The sequence below is a fragment of the Agelaius phoeniceus genome, chromosome 2 (genome assembly GCF_051311805.1).
Source record: "Agelaius phoeniceus isolate bAgePho1 chromosome 2, bAgePho1.hap1, whole genome shotgun sequence".
Taxonomy (NCBI): Eukaryota; Metazoa; Chordata; class Aves; order Passeriformes; family Icteridae; genus Agelaius; species Agelaius phoeniceus.
In genome coordinates, this window is record NC_135266.1 from 30606231 (window position 1) to 30628700 (window position 22470).

At 41.7% G+C, this 22470-nt stretch overlaps 1 protein-coding gene across 1 annotated transcript; it reads left to right on the top strand.

The window, feature by feature from the left end:
* On the top strand, positions 1 to 20271 carry CREG2 (cellular repressor of E1A stimulated genes 2). Its single transcript, XM_054654631.2, has 4 exons — positions 1 to 605; positions 2678 to 2847; positions 14774 to 14887; positions 16647 to 20271. Exons 1-4 carry the CDS (start codon positions 201 to 203, stop codon positions 16792 to 16794), a joined length of 837 nt encoding a protein of 278 aa, XP_054510606.2. The 5' UTR covers positions 1 to 200; the 3' UTR covers positions 16795 to 20271.
* Positions 20272 to 22470: the final 2199 nt, after the last annotated feature.

Consider the following 22470-nt stretch of genomic DNA (forward strand, 5'->3'; position numbering starts at 1 on the left):
GGAGGAGGCGCTGCGGGGCCATCGGGAGCTGCCGTGCGCGGGGCGGAGGCGCTGCGGGGCCATCGGGAGCTGCCGTGCGCGGGGCGGAGGCGCTGCGGGGCCATCGGGCGCTGCCGTGCGCGGGGCGGAGGCGCTGCGGGAGGCGGCGGCGGCCGCGGGAGGGCGCGGCGGGAGCGGCGCTGCGGGCGCTGCCGCAGAAGATGTCGGCGCGGCGGCCGTGGCCGTGCTGGCTGCTGCCGGCGCTGCTGTGCGGCGGCGCGGGGGGGTACGTGGTGGTCAGCTCCGTGTCGTGGCCGCTGCCCGAGGCGGGGGCGGCGGCGGACGAGCTGCACAGCTCCTCCACGGAGGAGGCGCTGCCCGCGCTGCTGGAGGAGGCGGGCGGCCTGTGGAAGCAGAGCTACCCGGCCTCGGCGTACCGCGAGGATGCGGCGCTGGGCGCGGGGCCGGCGGCGCGGCGGCCGGGGCAGGGGCAGGGGGCCGCCCCCTCCAGGATGTTCTCCTACCGGCGGGAGGGCGGCGCGGCTCCGGGACGGGCCGGGACCGCCCGCTTCCTCGCCCGACACAACACCTGGGGCTTCGTGGCGACGCGGGCCGCCCGAGGAAAGGTACGGAGCCCGCAGCGGCCGTGGCACGCGGTACCCGCCCGACCACGGAGCGGCGCAAACTGCGAAGGAGAAATCGTGCTCGGAGCTCAGGGAGGGAGGATGCACGCTAAAAACCGCACCAGAGAGACATCTAAAATAGTAAAATCTCAAGGCCAGAAAGCAGAGCCGCATCGCAGGGTTTGGAAAGGGGCTGTTTCAGGAGGATGAGGAGGAGAAGGAGGAGAGCCTGCTGGGCTACCACAAAATATGCCCGTCCGTCCAGCTATACCAGCTTAAAGGAGGATTTCTCTGTCAGGAACACTAAACAAAATAGCTGGGCTGCTATTGGGGTCATTCTTTTCTCCAGCTTTAAAATATTTCCTTTTTTAAAGTGAAACGTTCGGATGAGACCCCACATCCAGTACCACTCAGACAAAAGGGGAAAAAAAGAGAAATAATAATAATAAAAAAAATACATTCTTAACTTTCTGTTGAAATTATTCACAGATTAATTAGCTCATGATTTTGAAAAAAATTTAGAAGCACGTAAGTCTTCTGGAAGCTTGGCGGAGTTAGTGGCAGTTAATGTTATTGTGAAATACAAAGTAACAGATTGACAAAAAGATACTACTAAATTAATTTGTAGGCAGACAGAAGAGGCCTGTAATTCTACATCAGTTTTTGGACATCCTATTAAGCCATATGATCGTAACTTGGTTTATGCTCTCACCAGAAACCCTCAGTGGAATTATAGCCATAAGATAGTCTGCAGTTATCTGCCTCCAGACAGAGCACAGAAGTAATACAGAAAAATCTGATTCATAATGAAATTTGAAATTTTGAGGGTGGTGTTTGCTGCTTTGAATGCTGAACTATGCTGCCTGTGATCACAATTATTTTTGAGAATCCAGAGTAACATTAACCTTGCATGACAGACTGAGTATTTTAAGCAATGGGAACACATCCTGCAATATTACTGAGAGCCTTTTTTTGAAATTGAAACTCTTAATAATAAACAAGGATTTGTATTTTCTAAGTTATGTAATATCATTAAAGCATTATTTCTAAGGGAAGCCAACAAAGACCATTTATAAGCACTATAAGCATAAAAATTTTAAAGGCATATAAACATTAAAAATCAGAAAGCATGCTGCCAGGTAACAACATCATCCAGGGTTTTCTGATTAACTATTCATATTTAATTTGATTTTGTTATAAAAGATTTAATGTATTGACAGATAATTTTACTGTTTAACATTTAATAGACCATGAGGAAAAAATATCTGAACACATGAAAAAAAGGAGCAATTAACTGAATACCTGTCATTGCTATTTACAATGGGATGAAAAGCATAGGAGGAGTATATGTCATTCTGAAGCATATTAATGAGTGTCACTACTGGGCAAGGACATTTTTGCATGCATTATAACCACTGTGTGTACATAAGGGCAGTGTATGGGAGAAAATATTTTTGAAAACTTGGCTCCTTAGTGTCCCCTCTCTGCCATGAGAGGAGATGTTACTTTGGCTGGCTTGGTAGTTGAGACACCCCCCCATCAGGGACTTGATGTTTCTGTCCAGGAAGCTGAGCTGATGTCCAGTTTGACTTCAAACACAACTATAACTCAAATGCTTTCTTGTTTTTGCAAACCGATGCAATCACATTGCAAGTCAAAACCAAAAGAGGAGGCACTATTAGAGTAAAAAGCAGGCTAAATTATGCTCTATATCCTTTTGGGTTTAAGGAAAGATACCAGCAGTGGTTTAGAATTAAAATTTTCTGGCATCAATGGCAGCAAAAAAAGAAATTCATGCACTTAGACATTTTTAATTTGGTAGTTCCTTTAAGCTTAGTGTAAGAGAAAATGTTCCTGATAGTGTCATGGACAGGACTAGAGAGAAGAAATAGAAGAGAGATCTGTTTTCATAGAAGCATGATAGATCTAATTTAGAAGAAATGCTCTCATGATGATAGCAGAAAGTGGGAGCAATGGGGCTGGCTGTCCTCTCTGCTAGAGCCCTTGAGGGAATCCCCCCCTTGAGAACTGTCTATGTGCAAAGAGGTAACCAGTTGTTTATTTGGATTTTGCAGATCCAAGGTATGCCCTATGGGAACTGTTTACTTCTCAGCGATGGTCCCATCAATAACAGCACTGGAATCCCTTTCTTTTATGTGACACCAAAGGATAACACTGTGACAGACCTTCTCAAGAATCCCATGGCTTCTCTGACCCTTCCAGAGGCAGATGGAAATTTCTGCAGGTAACAGTTTTATCTGCCTCCTACCACCTTCAGTGAGAACAGAGACCTCAGAGCAGAATGCTGGGTCCCAATCTTCAATGCCCTGCATTTATTTTTGACTCTCACAATCAGCTACATTGGTTGGGGTTTTTTTGGATTTTTTTCCCAGTAAATTCCCCTGGTAAAGCATAGTAGAGAAAAGCAGAGGTGTCACGGAAGTATATTGTAGCATCAACAGCTGGAGTGGCTTTCAGCTTGACCATTGACATACCTAAATTTAATCTCTTCTTGGACGTGCCTACATAAAATCTAGGTGTTCAGGATCCTATAATAGTCTATAGTTATCTAGCCAATAAAATCCACAGAGTTTTAGAGGCTATCCAATTCACATCTTCACTCTGCTGAACTCTGCTCTGGAGGCCCTGCTAAATGCCTTGACAGGGCTCCAGCTCTCTGGGTTCTGTAAGAGGATCTCAGGCTCTCAGCTCACAAATTATATGCTCAGGCCCATGACACTCTGTCTGATTTCCACCTCTTCAGAGAATATGATGGAATGTGATGGAATGTGATATCTTTGCAATTTTTTTACACCTTGTATATCACGAACAGTCAGTAAATGACCCCCCATATAGAGAAATCCATGTCTGAGGTTTACCAATCTACATCCAATCCCCAGTGCTTCTCTCCAGAGACAGCAGTGATTGACTTCTTAATCATGTCATAGAATCACAGAATGGTTTGTGTTGGAAGAAACCTTAAGGGCCATCTAAGATTCTAAATCCAACCCCCTGCCATAGGCAGGGACAGTTTCCACTATAGGCATCCAGCCTGGCCTTGAGCACTTCCCAGGATGGAGCTTCTCTGGACAACCTGCTCCAGGGTCTCATCACCCTCACAGCAAAAAATTATTTCCTAGCATCTAACCAAAACCTACTCTCTTTTAGTTCAAATCCATTATCCCTACATGCCCTTGTGAGAAGTCCCTCCCCAGCTTCCTTGCAGGCTCCCTTAAGCTACTGGAAGTTTGCTTATAAGGTCTCCCTGGAGCCTTCTCCAGGCTGAACAACCCCAACTGCTCAGCCTGTCTTTGTAGGAGAGGTGCTCCAACCCTATGATCATCTTCATGGCCTCCTCTGGACTTGCTCCAACAGCTCTATTCCATTCTTTGCATATAATGAATAACTTCAGATCCCCAAAGCTTTACATGTGTAAAATGTATCTATGAAATCTCAAAGATGATTCAATTTCCCCTTCCATTTTTGTCTCCTTGAAAAAGACATATCTCTACCATATGTTTGTTTACAGTCAATCATGTGGCAAACTTGGCTGGGTCAGCCTTGTGTGAAGTGTTATTTACAAAGGCCTCTTTACGTGAGGAGGTACATGACACCGAAATTGTGTCAGACAGAACTCTGTTACCAAAGCAGGTCTTAGCTGACATTCCAAGGAGAGAGAGAGAGAACTGGTAAGAACAGACTCCTTCAGAAAGAAATAGCATTAACAGTTTTTATTCCACCTTAAGGTCATCTTTGGGGAAGGAGAGGTTTTATCTTAAGACTAGATTTCCCCAGCTGAGGATTGCCTTGAGTATCATCCCACCTCTCAAGCCTGCTAGCTGAGGAGAACCCTGGGAAAAGCAGGGAATGGCAAATATAAAACATTACTGTTACACTTATCTGTATTTGGGTTCAGAATATATTGTTTTCTAGAAAGTTATATGGTGGAAAAATGAAAGGTTTCTTAGTCCAAAACAGTACAAGTAATTTCAGGCTGACATCCTGTTCACAAGGAATAGAAATCATGGCTTTCTCTTACAATGTCAAACACCTAATAGGAGACTTCTATCACCAACATTTGTTAAGATAATTCAGTCTTGAATGCTTGAGGAGGTCAGTGAAGTAGTGAAGTTAACACTGGAATGATTCTGCTTATTGCTTAAATATTTTCATTAAATATTTTGGATTAATAATTTAGAAAATAAACATATCCGTTCTTTCTCTGCAGGTTTAATGGCACTTATTCCTGCTTTCTGAGCTTTTTCATTCAGTCTAATTGTTAACTTACTATCCAGACCAAGTGCTTAAAAGTGTATTTTAAGTCCTATGTCCTACTACCTAATGCCCTATTTTCAGAGGCCCAAGACTCAGAGCAGCTTCCATTGATGATGTGGTAATGTTGAGCACTTCTGAAAACCACACACCCACTTAGGCACTTAAGTGTGGCCTTTGATCCCTAACTTTAAACAGCCACTCTTGAAAGTCTTTGCCTCTTATGGCTTAGCAACATCACTGCCCTATTTACCTGTTTGGGAAGTGCCAATTCACAACAAAAGAGAAATGCTGCATGATATTACAGAAATATGAAATCCCTATACACCACAAACCTTTGAGGATATTTATTCGATGTCTTTTTATTACATCACTATTAATTTCCAAATCCCTATTCTTTTGATCAGTATGCCAGATATTTGCTGCTGCTTCTTTTGCAGCCAGGGAAACCTGGATTCTGTCACCTGACTCTCCCGTCCCCTCTGCAGCTGAGACTGTGCTCTCTGTTGAGAAGAGCTCTCTGGGCCAAGAAGCTAATCCTGGATTTCCAAAAAAGCTTAGTCCAAACTAATTACCATTTGCCACATCCCTACTCTCCCTCCCTACCACCAGTCATGTGCTACCCTGCCCCCATCACTTCTGGGCTTTGCCTCAGCCTGAGCTGAAAACATAAATGTGAAGAAAATTATCCTGACAGTAAGAATAAGTTTTTTTGCTGATCCTTCTTCTTTTCATCCTGTGGCCAGTACTGTTCCTGGCCTTGGAATCCCATCCCCACCCTCCAGCTGACCATATGGTGGGCCTATTTTTGCTCAGTAACCCAGTGGAAACCTCTTGGGTTTTTTTTCTGGATGAGATTTCTACTGTCTTAGTGACTTGAATCAGCTCCTCAAGAGCCAGAGAAGAACAAAGAAGAGGTGAAAGGAAAAGAGAAGGTGGTGGAAAATAGAATATTCTCACTTTAGCAGGTAACCATACTCCAAAAATTGAGCTTACTACTGAATTGAGTACACAGGTTCAGAGTTTGATCACTGTTCCATGCATTATTTATTTTATCTTCAGTTTCTTTTTCATTATTTCTGAAGTTCTCATCTGGAATAGATGTTGGCTTGCATTAGTGCAAAGACAAGTAATACAGACAATGAACAGCTGTGTCTTTACATGAACTACAGTTTTTGTTTTTGATGGTATGAAAATGTGAGCGAGCTTTGAGGCTGTCTCTCAGCAAGGAAGGGTATAGGCAATGGACTTTACCTTTCTTCTCTTCCCTTCCCCTATAACCAGGGTCAGAAATTAATGTATGTATTAAACTAGGAAACCATGAGTGATTTTTGCATTTGAAAGCAGCATCATCTGAAATGGCAGCCCAGCCCAGCACCCAACTCTTACCCCACTCAAGGGCCTCTGTGGGCAGTGCAACACTGAAGAAAACAGTGAGGTGTCCAGGCCCTGCTGCCAGGGCTTGGGGTGGCCTGTCCCCAGCTTCAGTGTGCACTTGACCAGCTGAGATAGACAGGCTGTGCCATGCAAACAGCACACAGCATCCTCAGTGCAGAGCTGCATGTGGTGGCTCAAGTTTGGTGCAGCAAAAGTCTTCTTTACTAGCGCTATATGAGAGGCAAGACCTTTCCCTCCGTAAGACGTCAGGTCCTGCTAGTATTAAAATGGTATCTGTGAGGTCTTCTTGGCAAAGGAAAGTGTCATTCTTGTCAGATGTTCTCTTCAAGTGCATCATTAATTGTTTTGGTTTCAAAATAATTATGTAAAATAGCTAAATTAGTAATATTCTGTGTGAGAAAGTTCATGTCCTTGCATACCAGCAATGCATTTGCAGCTTGTTTTCATGTGGAACTTCATTAGAATTCCATTATTAATCTACTCTGAGTTGCAAGAATCAAAATAAATGTGAAAGCTGATCAGTGCCTGTAGCCAATGCTCCTGGGAGTATTTGGCACTCTCCTGAAAAATGCTTCTGACCTATTGCATGCAAAAGAAATATCTGGCCTTTAAAAAGAAAACATAGCTGACATTTCAATGTCTTCGTGTACCTAATGAGTTTCAAGTGACTTCTGTACACCAATTTGATATTAAATTTATTTAGTAGCAAATTTCATTTGTTTTGTTTCAGAACAGACTCAAGTTCCAAACCCTGACAGTGAATATTTTCCCTTTCAAGGATGTGAGGAATACAGACTGGCCTTTATGGTGCTCCAGCCTCAATATTTAATCAGCTAGAGAGAAAATTTGAAAACCCTAAACTAATAAGAAAAATAACATTTAATACTGAAAGAAAGAGAGCTGCAATGCATCTGACTAGTCACTAATTGCAAGACATTTTAGTATTGCAGCAACAGTTTGGATTCCTCATCTCTGACCTAGAGATTACCATTTCCCAGAGGGAGATGGGCTGCCCCTCTCTGAGCAGGCTCTGATGGCCAGGATAGAGACAGCATTTGTTAGTAACTACACAGAATTTTATCTGAAGGCTGATAAATGGATAATAGAGGCAAGAAAAATTAAATGGTTCAGGGCTATAAATAGACTGGTATGTCTATGCCACTGACAAGCTGAAAAGATTGAGTTCCATTCTTGCAGCTTTCAGAGGGAGCAAGACCAAGCCCGACATTAAAGCATAGAGCAGCTATTGTTCTAAACACATTTCACAACACACAGGCTGCTCAGAGGATTCCTCTTTCCAAGTAAGCTCCTCAGTCTGCCTCATTACAGCTGCAGCCTGGAAAACAGGCAATTAATTTTAAACGTGTGTCACCTCCTTGACATCAGGTTCAGCACATTCACAGGGACACACTGCAGCTTTCTTAGAGAAGCAGCAGTTACATGGCTGCCATGAGCTGCTTTTCATACAAGGGAAAAGCAGCAAGCTTTGGAGTCAGTCTACCTTTGGTTTTTTCCTGCTATTAGTTGAAGATGATGTTTCAAATCCACACTGCAGACCATGAGTGATTTTCATGAATTCAGATTCCCCTCCTGATTTATGATCTCCATCAGAGCCATTTTACCCACCATGCTCATCTGGTGCTGGAGGTAGCAGATTGGCATGATCAGGCAGATGTCTTCAGTGGACATAAGCTGACTCTGTAGGTTTCCTAAATGCTGCATGGAAAATGTTGGCGGGAAGTGCTGAGCCACCAAGCCATGGGAAGAGAAGAGGAATTTTGTGGGTCTGGGTTCCTGCTGTGTGATGGATTGGCAGCACACACAAACATCCAACTTCATTCCCTGGGCAATCCTGAGGGACAATAAGGCTGCCATGGGTGGAAGGCACAACCTTTGAGATGTCATATGGCCACTCAACATATAACTACTGCTAGGTTTGTAGAGTCACTGTTGTTAATACGAGGATTAATATAACAAAGAAATCTGGTACTGTACCTTCACACAATGAGAAATTACTCATGCAGAAGACAAAGGCTGAATTCAAACATCCATTATTTTTTGAGATCCACCTCCTGATTCTGTGGCATAGATATATTTCTAGTTCTGGTATTTATATTGGCCCTTTTTAGTCATATGCAAATAATTATGTCAGTAGTTGTTCCTGAAAAATCTGTACTTAAAAAAAAAATTTGTATTTAAAAAAATTTAAAAATGCACGTACCAAATTAGAAAGTCAAACATGAAACCTACTATCATCATGACCCAATACACACAATACAGCTCTAAATTACTATTTTCCCTGTATTCTTAAATAACCAACTTCCTAAAATCCCTTTTCTAGTGAAATAGTGTTTCTCTGATTCTGTTTACAGAAATAGTTGATGCTGTGATTCTTTTTTTTCTGCATGAATTGTCTATGGTTAAACTATATAAAAGCTTCCTGTCTGAAACACAGAGTTCAGCTGAAGAAATGCAGATGTTTTTGTCAGTGGAGAGAGGCAAACAGACTGGCTTCACATAACACATTGTAAGTAAAACATTTTACAAAGGATTATCTTCTAGAAAGAATGAAATTATTTAAAACACATTAACTATTATTAACATTAACATATTAAACACATTAACATATTAAAACACATATACTAGGAGCACAGGCTCTCTTAGATGAATAGAATAGCCACTACACCAATACACTTTAGCTCCCTGACTTGGCTTCAGATTCAGAACAGAAGACTTCTTCCAAAAGCAAAGATGTTCTAACTACCTTTGCTGGCTCCCAAACAGGGCTGATAAAGACATTCTTGTGAAAATCAGAGCAGGGCAGATCTGCCTAGCCATATCTGGTTGAAGGCCAGCAACAGCTTTTCAGATTATGAAATTGCTTTCAGTAGAGATTTTGTTTGACGTTCATGCCATGCAGATTAGCAGCACCAATACATTCTTTCTGCTTCAGAGACTGGTAGTTAGTGGTGAACAAATGAAATGAATGAGAAGAGTAACTTACTTTTCAAAATTAATCACATTTCTGAATCAAAATTATATGCACTTTACACTAATTCTCTTAGGACTGAGCATTCCCTCCCTTCCTTTTTGTAAATTTTAGGGGACAAAAATCCCATGATGCATTTTATATAGCAGAAAATAACTGCCTTTTCACCTTGTGCCCAGTTTGAAGAGGAGCTCTGTGCAGGGTGTGACAGAGTCACCTACCTTGCATCCATGGGAGGTGACAGGGATGAGCTGTGTCAGCAGCCAATCCCCATTTCCTAATTACATGGGTTTTCATGACTGCTACCATTATAGGAGAGCTTAGAATGTGTGGAAGCAGTCATTGTCCTTATGCCACTCAGGAGCTGTGTGCTTTAAAGTAGAAAAAAAATGTAGGGAATTTGTTCTCTGGGGCTTTCTTCTTGGCTCTCTGTGTCTTATTTTCTGCAATAGGAGAAAGCTCTTTCCCAACTTCTCTTCAACTCGGAAGAAGTAGAGGCATAAGAGCAGTGATTTCTCACATGGCAGTGAGAAATGTGTTCAGGGGACATATGTGTATCCTCCCAGGGAGGATGGAAGGTCTTGTTTCCTCAGGAGGAGAAGGATGTCAGCTCCTTTGTGGGAAAAGGAGTCTGGGGAAGAAGAAAAAGAGAAGAAAAGAGAAGGATTCCTCTGCATAGACCGCTGCTTCCACACCCAGACTGGAACAGTACTGAACCCTCCTGCCTTTCTCCTACCAGTTCCTTCTTGGGAGTACATGGCTTTCCTTCCCAAGTGCCTTCCAAACTCTTAATTTGCTTTTCCTGTTGATCTGTGGCAGATCAGTGTCACCTCACTAATGGACTGAAGAGACTGAGAATGAAGATAATACTCAGGGATACTTTGGTCAGAAACCAGGAGACAGACCACCATCAGTCAAAGTAGAGATCTCAGCTGTGAAAGGGAATCCTAACCAAGTCCCATCATTATCTTATGTGCCAATATAACCACAGCAGCTTGAAGTATAGGTTCATAACACCGAGACTTGGATAGTTGCTGCATAAAAACCTTCTAATCAAACTCCAAGAGATGGCTAGTGTAGTAAACAATTTAATGAGTAGGTGGCACACTTTACTCTGAACCACTCTTGAACCAGGGCCCAGAAATTGCGGAAGTGTTACATAGTAAAATAAGTGGGACACGGTCATTAGCAGTGTGCTTTGCAGCATTGCATTTCTGTTGGGAAATACTTTTTACTTGGATGCAGGCCTCTCCTTAAGCTCAGTAAAGCTGGCACCTTTGTAGGTGATATCATCTCACACAGTTGGAAGAAAACTCCCTGGACTGGGTCAAACTCTGCATACCTACTTTGCTCACTGTAAGCAGAGGAACAGGAACAATCAATTCTTCTGTCTTCACAGATCAGATGAATAATTCAGATGATATCTCTTAATGCACTGTTTTCTTATAAAATGCATAAACTGAATCTTCTTCCATTTTAATCTGGCCTTCCTAATTTTCTGCAACAAAGCCTATGTATTTGAAATAAGTATGAAAAAAATGTGTTCCCTATTCCCTATTGCTTGGTTTTGTTTCACAGTTACCTGCTTTCCTTCCCATCAGTTCAAATTTTACCACGGCATTCATGAAGTCCTCTCTATGGAGACAGAGGTCTTGATTCTGATAAAGACAAACCACCTGAGAAACCACCTTGGGTTTCCTCAACAGCGCAAGAGTGTCACCATCTCTACCCCTGACTCTGCCTCCCCCTCACACCCAGTCAGCAGCACACAAACATTACATAAAGCTGCTTCTCTGCACCTACTTGTTCTGGTGCCAGCAAAGATGAGAGGAACTCAAGGACTGAGAGCTGAATATGTATTTGTACAGAGGCAAGAAATGTCTAGTGAACGCATGGTTTGACCTCTACAAATGCAAGTAAGGAATGTTTAAGTAAATATCCCTTTATTATCGTTAGTAAAAATATGACATAAATCCCTGACTATATCACCTTGCTCCAAGGAAGCAAATCCTGCATTTGTATTAGTTGCACTGGCAACAACACTGAAAACTGAGCACCCATTCACATTTAAAAATGGTAGCTGTAAGTTTAGTGGGTTTTGATGGTTAAGAAGTATAAAAGTAATCAAACATCATTAGAGAATACTATGCCAAAAAAAGAAATGCAGAAGCAGATTCACTTCAGAATATGAAGGATTTCTTTGAAAAAGAAAATACTAATGCTAATGTCAGATTAGAATACAAGGTTCCAAGATTTCCTGAAACAAAAAACCTATGATAAGAGGCAGAACTGAAGGCAAAACCAAGAAAGTAATAACAGTGTGCTGAACTCAGATGTATCATTGCCCTGTTCAGCTCTTCCAAAACTTCACCTAACATGATCACAACAAATAATTGAGAAAAAAACAAACTGACCCTCCAGGATATTATTCCAATATGCAAAATTCAGTTTGAATCATTTTTACTGGGAAGATAGTATTATGTGTGTCAATCAGTGTAGCACCCTGCTTCATGAGAACGTACAGAAAACTGTAAACAGAAGAAGCCAGGGGGGAAAAAAATCAAAACATAAAAAAACCTATTCAAGCTATGGATGCACAGTGTGTGGGCTTTGTTGTCAGCCAAATATGTGGAGAGCAGGTTTTCATGTCAATTGTGGAAGAGTCACATCAGACACTACTCCTATTAGGCAAAACTTTCTCAGCAAAGGCAGGCAGGGTTCACTGCTTAACCACAGCTACATCAGCTCTATTGCCTACTCAAAATCAAATACTATGCTTTCAGAATAAACATGGACTTGCACAAAACCACCAAATAATTGTAATGTGAGAAGCTCAGACCAAAACTTCTCACTGCTCCTGATCACATTCAAAATCTATCACCTCAATCTGCTCTGTGAAACACAGACATCTTTTTATAACAATATCTTTCAAAATCCTCTCTTAAAGTAATTAACCACATATTACCTAGGAGCTGTGTGCAAGAAAGACACCTGCAAATATTCCTGCTTTTCCTGGCTCTTCAGTTGTTTTATGATACTGTTTGACTGTGGAGGAAATTGTATCATATATTCAAATGCACAGTTGTTTTAAAGCTGTTGCAGTGTGATGCCATTTCCTGTTTCACCTGTCCCAACCCCCCAGGTGTGCCAACCTCTCCTTTCCCCTCCCCCTGTCCCCGGGCTTAAAAGGAGATGGGACCATGCGGTCGGGATTCTGTTGGGAGCTGTTACAAGATTCAGAGGTCTGTCATCCTGGAATAAAACTCTGGATTAAAACTCCATGATAGAATACTCTCCTGTTTCTCTTCACCGTTGCCTAAACCTTTTCCACCAAAGGTAAACTGAGTTTCTACTGTGGCTGGATTTGTTCCGAGTGCCCAGCTGCAGCATCCAGCCAGCCAAAGGTATCTCTGAGGTGAAACACCACAGCTGCCGCCTTTGGCCCAGCAGCAAGGGCCAGACGAGCCCAGGCACGTCCCACCCGGAAATATTTGGATTATTATTCAATATATAAAGCAATTTTCTGAACTCAATTTCTGAATACATAAACATATGCAGAGGGCTTTGGAAATAGTATTAGGATTAAGCATAAAAGATAACAATAGATCAGGAGATTGCTTCAAATAGACTTGAACACTTCACCATCCAGGGCAAGACTGTGAATGTGCACTGCCCTGGCTGCTGGACACACAGACCCTCAGCTGACACCCTCTGCATATGGGATTGGCTCCTTTCTTTTCAGCTGTATTCACTGTATTTGCCTTAATTTATTTGTGTTTTGGTGGGTGAGCATCTCACAGGGCCATGGATGCTGGGCAGCCACACAACACCCAAAGCCCATACAAAAGAAATCCCAGGAGCTACAGGTGTCCCTGGGGCATGGAGCTGTGTTCCTTAGGGACAGAGCACTTTCAGGACACTGGAACCCAGACATGAAGTGACATCTTCAGCAGGCACTAGGAGTCAGTGCTGAGGATCTGTGGTGTACCAAGGTGATCATGTAGACAAATTTGTACTCTGCATACACACTGATAGAAATAAACCCATGTGCCTGGGCAGGGAATGCAAATTTTTGAGTACTCAGAACACCACTTTTATAACTTAAAAGATTTTACTAGAGAAAATTAGACCATTATAAGTTGATGTGGACAGAAAGTTTGAGCCTGATCTTTGGCCTTGACCCTTCCTCCCATCTGTAAGCATGGGAGAGAAAAACAAGTGGAATTTGTCCAAAAGTTGTAAAATCCCCTTCAGACAACTGCTGCTCCAGACTGAACATGTCACTGAAATAGTGTCCCTGAGATGATGTGACTGCAAATGGCACTTTGGGGGTCAGGCTGCAGACAGTGGCAAGTGTTTACTGGACATAGTCAAGTATCAATCAGCCTCCTGTACTTCCTTACATATCTCTGTTCATGACCCTCTTTAGAAAAGCAGCTATTTTATCTAGTGAGCTACACAGTCTCTCATAACCATCTGTGGAGAATCTGCAGGTGTTAAATTAGCTGCAGGAGGATGCCCATATGTTTCCTGCATACACTAGACACGCATTAAGAAATATAACCAAAAATGAAGCCATTGCAGATTGCACACACTTAAGGCTAAAGGGCTCAAGCCAAGATCTTTAAGTAAAATTGTACATGGGTGAGATGTAATTTACTGTGATTAAAACACAGTGAAGAAGAAAAGCAGCTTTCATTCCCTAATGTAGTTTCTTGGGCTGACATGGGAACATGGTTCCCTGAGACACTAAGCAGTCTCAAACTGCTGGCAACAGGACTTTGGGCTGCTCAGTATTTGCCAGGATCAAGCCTTTGCAGTCATTTCATATACTTTTTTTTTTTTTTTTTTTTTTTTTTTTTTGCAATTGGTAGATTTACTTATTATTTATATCCTTGTATTGTATATGCCAGAGTCAGCAATTCCACTGCAGTTACTAATGGGAGTGATTTATTATTACTATATACAAAGAGCCAAAATGTAACAAGTACCTTCCCTGGCTTGGTCTGAAGGCAATTGGAGAACTTTTCTATTTGGTGTAAAGCACGTGAAAAAGGGGTAAAAAATGAACAAGGATTGATTTTCTAGGATAAGCACAATGAAAAGACCTTATGTTTTACATACAGATACACATATTCATACTCTTTTCTGTAGGCATAGACACAGATTAACCATCTCACTACTTCTTCTCAGAATTCTGAATATAGGTCTGTACATCTGCCTGGGAATACTGCCATTTTCACATTTTTTTACAATCCAATATATACTAATCCAATTTTTGTAAGCATAAATTAAGATTAATCAATCTTAATCTGCTATCTACAGCAGAGCTATGTGTCAGTCGAGTGTTCCTTCCAGACTTCTCCCCTCCACCAAACAGTATAGCTGGGATTAGAGAAGACCCACAAGGCTTGACAAAGCTTTTTATATGTGAGCAGGAGTCCACACTTCTCCAAAAGCCCTTAAGAAAGCAAGCAAGCTATTACTCATGAGCAATTTTCTCTGTGCACAGAAAAAACGTGATTGATCCAGAGGATCCAAGGTGCGCCAGGCTGACTCTCACAGGACAGATGGTCACGGTGCCTCCAGAGGAAGTAGAATTTGCCAAGCAAGCGATGTTTTCCAGGTCTGTATCTAACATGCACGTAGAAGAGCGCAACCCATGGGTTTGAGACAAATACACAAATGTGGCCGTTTGATACAGAAAAACTGAGAAATAACAAGCCTGACCTTGCTTTGGGGCCATGAATCATGCTGACTTCTGTGTGGCTTGGGATGACAGACCTTTTAACTCTTGAGGAAATGAAATATGGAAATGCAGTTAGTTAGTGTTGGACTCTGGTAAAGCACACGGTTTATAATCTGGGGATTATGAAGATGTGTCACCTGGTTCCAAGGAGAGATTCCATAATTCCATGGTGTATTTGTTATTTTTAATGATTCTACCCCACTTTATGGCAGGTAGTGGACTCAGAGACAGAGCAGAAGTCTGCTGCCTTTGGGTTTACAAACATTTTCAGGGTGGAGCTTACAAGTTTAATTACATCTCCTAACATTCCAGCTGCTTCAAAGCCATAGTACTGACTGAACAGTCTCCTTTGAACAGATGCAAGCACAACCCAGATGTGTAGCACACACACAGGGTGTGCCCCCATGCCGTTCAGTGGGTTTCCAGAATTACAGGCATGAAAAGCCTAAACCTTAACTGGAGCACACACCTCCCACACAGGCTGCCAGGGATTGTCCTCCAGGTGCACCTTGCCTGGTCAATCAAATACTGCTGGGAAACTGGGATGAGCCTGGATCCAAAACAGCCCAGAGATGATATTCCTTCTGACCTCCAGGACGGGGTCAGGGTGGGACTCTGTCAATGTGTGCCACCAATAGCAAAAATGGGACCATGAACAGATGGAGCCATATTGACACACAAGCCTTCTTTACAAATTTCACAGGAATTAGATTTCCATGTGATCCAGAGTCTACCAGTGCCTCAGCAGAGGATGCTCTGCTGTCAGGGTGGAAGAGTCAGAATGATGAAGTGAGGGCTGTTGGGGCACATCCAGTGCCAGCAGCATCTGATGCCACTTACCAACCCCAGAATCATAGGTGCTCAAAAGAACAACTCAAAAAATGGTAGGAAACACCATTTTCCCAATGAGAGGGAAACCAAGAGGTAGCCAAACCAAGCACCTCTGCTGCAGGGTCCTCTGCAGGAGCAGAGGGCAGTGAGCCAACCTTGCCCAGACTTGCAGCACTTCCCACCCATGTTCCTGTGAACACTGACTTGAACTGTGGTATCCACTCTGTGCATCACTGCTGAGCTTCCCACAGCTACACTTGCTGGGGTTTGGGGAGCAGACATCTGCACCCAGTCAGCGAGAATCTGTCTGACCTAGCTGTAAGGGAGACCAGAGAAATGAGAGAAAAATACAGGATGAGAAGGCTGTCAGAGATGACAGCTTGCAGAGACAATGCTCTGGCCAGTTTTATTAGCCCTTCCTCTATCACAATTGCTACCAAAGATGTAGTATTTTCAGGATGCTGTTTCCTTTAAACAGATACAAGCACAACCCTGACATACATTCAAAGAGTCTTCTCTAACTATTTTTCACTTACTCAGAGACCAAACAACATCTATCTTTAGAGATAGTGTTCTGCAGTGGGGGAAGGTGGCAATTGCTGGCTGCCTGTGTGGCAGTTCTCCCCTGACTGGGGTGAGGAAGATCATAAAGCTTACAGCAAGGAAGAGCCAAAAAGATGAATGGTGGTGTTCTCATATCTCAGGTTTCACTCTGGCTGAGCACACCAAGCTGAAGAAAAAAGCAGACTATGCATATGCTTTGGCACATCTTCTAATTTTTTTTTGCTTTTCTTTGTCCCTCCAGGCACCCAGTGGTAAGAAAATGGCCTCGTAGCTATGAGTGGTTCTTCATGAAAATGAACATTGAACACATCTGGCTTCAAAGCTGGTATGGAGAAGTTTCTCCCATTGCAGTAGAAGAGTATTTAAAAGCGGTTCCAAATAAAGGATGATTGAATGGGCTTTGAGATAAAAATCTCCTGAGTTTCCTTTCCAAACACTTTTAAAATTTCATGGTAGATGGTTTCTTTACAGTGATATTTTTCTTCCTCTCCCAAAAGGCTTCAAAATAGCCCTGTCTCACATGGAGTGGAGTGAAAATAAATCAACACAGACTTTCAAATTATAAAGGAGAGGTGGATATTAGCCCTACCCTGCAATGTACAGACTTGTCATTTCAAGCAGGCAATGCGTCATCTGAAATGCTGTTTTTAAAACGCTTTGTATCTGTTTGTTTTGACTTCTATTGCTGTGCACCCACAGGGAAATTACACTATGTGCTAAATATAATGTTCTGAATTGCAGAAAATGCAAATTGCCTACTCAGAACCCTCTATGCATTGTGGAGGTATTACTGCTGCTTGGTCTCTCTTGATTTGTAAGTACTATAAGAGAAACTTAATAGCTGCAAATTTAGGTATTTAAGTTTAAAAACAAATTATTTGCTAAAGCTGTCCTCATTTGCTAACTTCTCTTTTCTATGTGTGCTTTTCCCTAATTAGATAATTTGATGTTTCACTTGGAAATTGAGTAAAACTTCTCTCTTTAGCAGAAAAAATGCAATCAGTTCAAAAACACAGCTCCATATAACTTGTCTCTGACACAAAGCTGGTTAAACACATTAAAGGCCAAAATCAAATCAGCCCCCCAAGGATTATCTCAATACAAGTATAAACATTCTCCTAAGAAGCACTTAAGTAAATGTTCTCAGCTAGCCTGTTCCTGTTGAGACAGGGAAAGTATTTTTAATAGCCTGTAGTCCCAATTCTTTTTTGCCTCCCTGCTCCAGCCACTGCTTTATTTTTAACTGGCATGTGCAACTGATTTTTTGTAAGCCCTCACTAACTCACTGAGGGGTGGAGTCTGTCCCTTAACTCTTTTTCCTCATCAAGATTTAAAGGACTCGTTCATGCATTTATTTTTTAAAGAAGCCTAAACTTGGTAGGTATTTCAGGTCATGAAAACTGCTTTTCTTGGTGTGGAAAGTGAAAACTTTGTTGCAAACACATTATGTGAAGGCTTCTTATGTGGTAATACTAAAAGAGTTCAAAGGTATTTTAATCACTGTCAGCTCTTTCTCTAGATGTCCTCCTGGTAAACTTATTCTGCAGTTCTTAAGGGTATCACAGAAAGAAAATTCCCATGGCTAACCAGCCAAGTTACCACACAGTTTGAAAATTATATGGCTGCTCTCCCTGTTACATTAAGAAGGAGACACATTGAGATGGGGTTTATATGCCTGTGGGAAAGGTCTTCCAGCATCCTTGGAAAAGCACCTGAGCTCTGGTCATCAACCTGCACCACATCTGGGCTGGGGAGGAGCCTGGGTGAGTGCCCTGAGCTTGTACAGGTTAATCCCTGGGCAGAGCTCAGAGGCAGCTGCATGAGCAATGATCAGCTGGAAGCCAATTAAGTGTAGCTGAGCTTATTTTGGCTCGGGCATGGAGAGAGAGACAGTCATTCCCAGAACAGCTGGGGACCGTGCTGGTGTAACTGCAAGAGGCCCCAGAATGCCCAACTTAGCCCTAGGGCGAGTCCCAGCCCCCCAGGTACCGCTACTATTCTGATATTCTGTAAGAAGCCAAGGCAAATGAGGGGGGAAACCTTGTTTAGACACTCATTAAGCTTTTTTTATTCTTGTCTCATTGCCAGAGACTTTGTTAGCCATGCAGATCTTTTGCAGAGGTAATTACACAAAAGGAGGAAGTGTCCTGCCTGAATCTATTTCCTTTTTTTTTTTTCTTGGCAGATGAGCTGCATTTTCACATTTGAGTTTGCCCCTTAATCTTGTATTGTGTAATACTGAAGCAAGATGGCCTGTTCTATACAGATTTATAGAATACCATCAAGTGAAATCCTCCTTGATTCCTATAATTTTGCCATGGAGATCTTTGTCCACTATGGATTTGATGACTTTGTCCACTAGGATTAATGGGATTTTAAAACTGCGTTCAACAGGAAGAATACCAGTCCTTGTAAGAGAATTTCACAGGTGTAACATTCCTGTAAAAGTATAATTACACATTTCCTTATCCCAGTTCACTACTATTCCCAGAGAAACCTGAAACCCCCATTCTGCCCCCCACTCCTAAATACACAGAGATTAAGCAAATCCAGAGTACAATCTTAATGTTTAAACAAGCTGAAGAAGAGAGGAAGAATTTTAGAAGTGCTACTGTTACTATACTCTCAATTTCACATTCATATCCCCTGGCAACAGTGACATGGTCCTATGTCCTATCCATTACCTTACTAACAAGCCTTGAAGCAGTAAGGGGTTGTGTCAAGAAGGTTAGAAGAGCTTTAATAGTTTAAGAAGTCAGGGTGTACTAAGAAAGGTTTTGAATTTACCACACAGTACTTGTTATAGGCTGCCTCCCTGCACACACAGATTAATTGGAGTCGCTTCTGTATTGTGAAATGACGCATTCATCAAGATGATTTTCTGTATGGACCTGCTGTGAGGCTCTTGACAGAACCTTAAAAATGAAATGCTTGTGACTTGTAATGTGACAAAAGGGGCCTCATGAAGAAATACTGTCTTATATCACCTGTTCTCATTTCATGCTTCTTTAACCCAAGGAATAACTACCATGTGAGTCCTTGAAAGTCTGTAGAAATTCATAGAAATTCATCAAAATACGACCTGCAGCTTTTGAGTGGAATTTTCCAGACCAAAAAAAAAAGGGAAGTGACAGTAGTTTGCTTATTTGAGCTTTATATTATTATTTATAGGCTAGTTTTAACTTTTCTTCAAACAGACAAATGTCTCAAGTAATATTGGTCATCACGTAGTAAGTGATGTTTATTGAAGCTTTTAACTCAGAGTTTTATCTCAAATACCACAATAAAAACTACCTTAAGACTGTAGAGTCTGATTTTGCTTCAGTTCAAGTCAATATCAAAAATCCCATTTATTTATTGAGCTTTAATTATTGGATCAAACAAGTATTTTTTTAAGTCTTGATAAGCTCTTCTGTATTTATTAAGCACTTCAACCAGCTGATGTGTAATTTCCATGTGTTCTGTATTTTCCTTATTTCTGTAGCTCCCCCCCCAAAAAAAGGCTGTGCAACATGGTTAAAATTTTACCTGTGGTATTGGAATATTTAAAAGATGTATTTAGTAATTTCTGTATACTTGAAAAAAGAAAAATGAAGTTGAAAAGTTGAGTTCTCACTTCTTGCTAATTTGGGCAAAAGAAATTCTGGTACAGGATTTAGGCACAGCTATTTTGAACTGCTGTTCTTATTTAATCAAAGAATGCTGTTTCTGATGAAATTTTCATCACTTCAGTGGTTGAAATGCAACCTGTCTCATTTCTGGATGTGTATTGCAATTTGCAATGTACTTTGATTTCTAAAAATATTGAAAGTTGTTAACAAAATGGCCATGAAGAAACGTAAATAAAACAAATTTCAAAGCAGAAACTGTATAAGGATATTCTTCAGTATAGCATTTGCCAGAGTAACCCACATTGTGCAAACAATCATTACAATTTCTGTCTGATCTGAACATCTGTTTTGGTTTTTTCTCCCTGAGTTTTCCTGGACCAAGTTAATTTCTCTCAAAATATTTGTGGGAATTGAGACTCCAATTTGCCTTTTGTCTGGGGAGAAAAGTCTAGTCAAGCACCTTTTATCATTCCTTCATCTTCTCATTTATTGTGTTCTTTGCTTTCACTGTAGCAGTTAAATGTCACTCTTAAAGTTCACTCTTCTTTTTTGCATGTAGGAACTGAGCACTCATCTCTTCGGTGTGCATTAATAGTGTTTTGGAAGTTTCCTCAGTGCTATTTCTTCCCTTGCCAGCCTAGCTCTTACAAGTTCTTGTTACAGCTTGTTCTCTCCACTTTCCTCTGATGCGTTTTCTTAAGCCAAGTCTGACAATTTTCCTTCTCATCTTGTTTTCCCACACCATCTCCTTGCAACAAAATTCAAGCTCTCATACTAAAATTCATATCCAATCAAGAATAGAATAGAATAGAATAGAATAGAATAGAATAGAATAGAATAGAATAGAATAGAATAGAATAGAATAGAAGCCTATGTTTGGATCAAATAACAGCCTGTGTTTCCTATTTACACTTCAATTCTTTCTCTTGCCACTGGTTGGACTGCATTTACTGTAAGAACTGTGACCACTGTTCCCTACCGTGCACAAACAGGGGTCAGTCAACACCAGCTTCTTATTTCCAGTAATCTGTATTTTTAAAAGAACACTTCCTGCAGCTGGTTTCTTCCTTTTTACTTACTGTTTTTACATTTATCCCATTTCTGGAGTGATGTCTATTCTGACTAAACTATGTGTCTTTAATTTACTTACAAAAAAACAACCAAACAAAACCAAACAAAAATCAAAACAAAACAAAAAATCAACAAAACCCAACCAAACCCTAATTTGAACATTTTTGGAATCACTGAAGCACTTTGAGATTTTAATCTTCTTTTTGCTAAATACTGAATTTGTGCTTCTTCCAAATTGTGTTGCTTGTCATCCTTCAAAAAAGCTCACCTTTTACCTGCCTTTTCACTGCTACCACCTCCACATGCCCTCTCCCATCTAACATCTTTCTAGATGCTCCTGTTTCCTTCTCCTCTTTTCCCTTTTTACATTAACTCTAATTTTTCTATCTTCTTCCCTCAGCTTCCAAGTTCTCCACAACCCGTTCCACATTACTTTGTCTGCTCAGTCTTGTCTGTCTTCTTGATTTTGCTACTTTAATCTTCTTGTCACTATGCTCAGTGCCTTTGGAGAAGATCCTAACACTGACAAGTCTTATTTTGGGAGAAGCTGGAGAGTAGCTTCAAGGAATACTTTGGGTTTGAAGGTATTTGTTTGTTTGTTGGTTGAAACACTGCATCTGGAACAGAAATGGGAACATATTGGCCTTGACGCTGACACAGAATAGGGCAGTTCATCAAACTCATGGCTTTTCCCAATGATATCTTCTGCACAAACTATTCCAGGCTCTATTAGGCCCTGCCTGTGTCAGCACCCACAACACATAATCATGATTAGGAAGGACATCAACAAAGTTTGACAATGTTGTTCGACAACATAGGTAACAGTGCAGGAGCACACAACTGTTGTCTTCTGAAGGAAAACAACCATTCAAAAAAGGCTGGTAGCTGGTGGGAACAAGTGATTCGTTTTAAAAGCTGGGAAAAGCTACAGATATGTTCCATGAAAAAAAAACAGGGGAGACACTGTGTTTATTCCAGTAGAGGTGTATGTCAAATACTTCTATTTAAGGGAAAACAAGTCCATAGAATGATCATGTCTATTCGGTACCTTAATACGTTAATTGTACTTTTTCCTCCAGGCACGGTACAGACCCTGTCACCATTTTTCATGGCTCTGGAATGAATGTCCATTTCCCTCAGCACGGGCACCGTGTGTATCTGACCGCGCGTAGCTCCGTTCCCTTTCCCCTGCATGTCTGTGCACCGCTGTGTTCTTTGCTGGCTTCCGGCCACCTCTTGTTCCCTTGTGTCCTTGCTTCTGGCGCTCCAGCCTCCCTCTACTCCTCAGGAAGCTATGCTGCACCCTCGAACAGGGCGAGGTGTGCCCCGGAGGGTGCGGTGGTGACTCATGTAGCTTGACGCGTGTCACTGCCGGGGCTGCTG

What these genes read in the sequence shown, in the direction of transcription:
- CREG2 (XM_054654631.2), top strand. Translation starts at nt 201, where the DNA reads ATGTCGGCGCGGCGGCCGTGGCCGTGCTGGCTGCTGCCGGCGCTGCTG. An exon ending in GCAGATGGAAATTTCTGCAG is followed by an intron (nt 2,848 to 14,773) that starts GTAACAGTTTTA and finishes CTCTGTGCACAG; the next exon opens with AAAAAACGTGATTGATCCAG. An exon ending in AAGCAAGCGATGTTTTCCAG is followed by an intron (nt 14,888 to 16,646) that starts GTCTGTATCTAA and finishes TTGTCCCTCCAG; the next exon opens with GCACCCAGTGGTAAGAAAAT.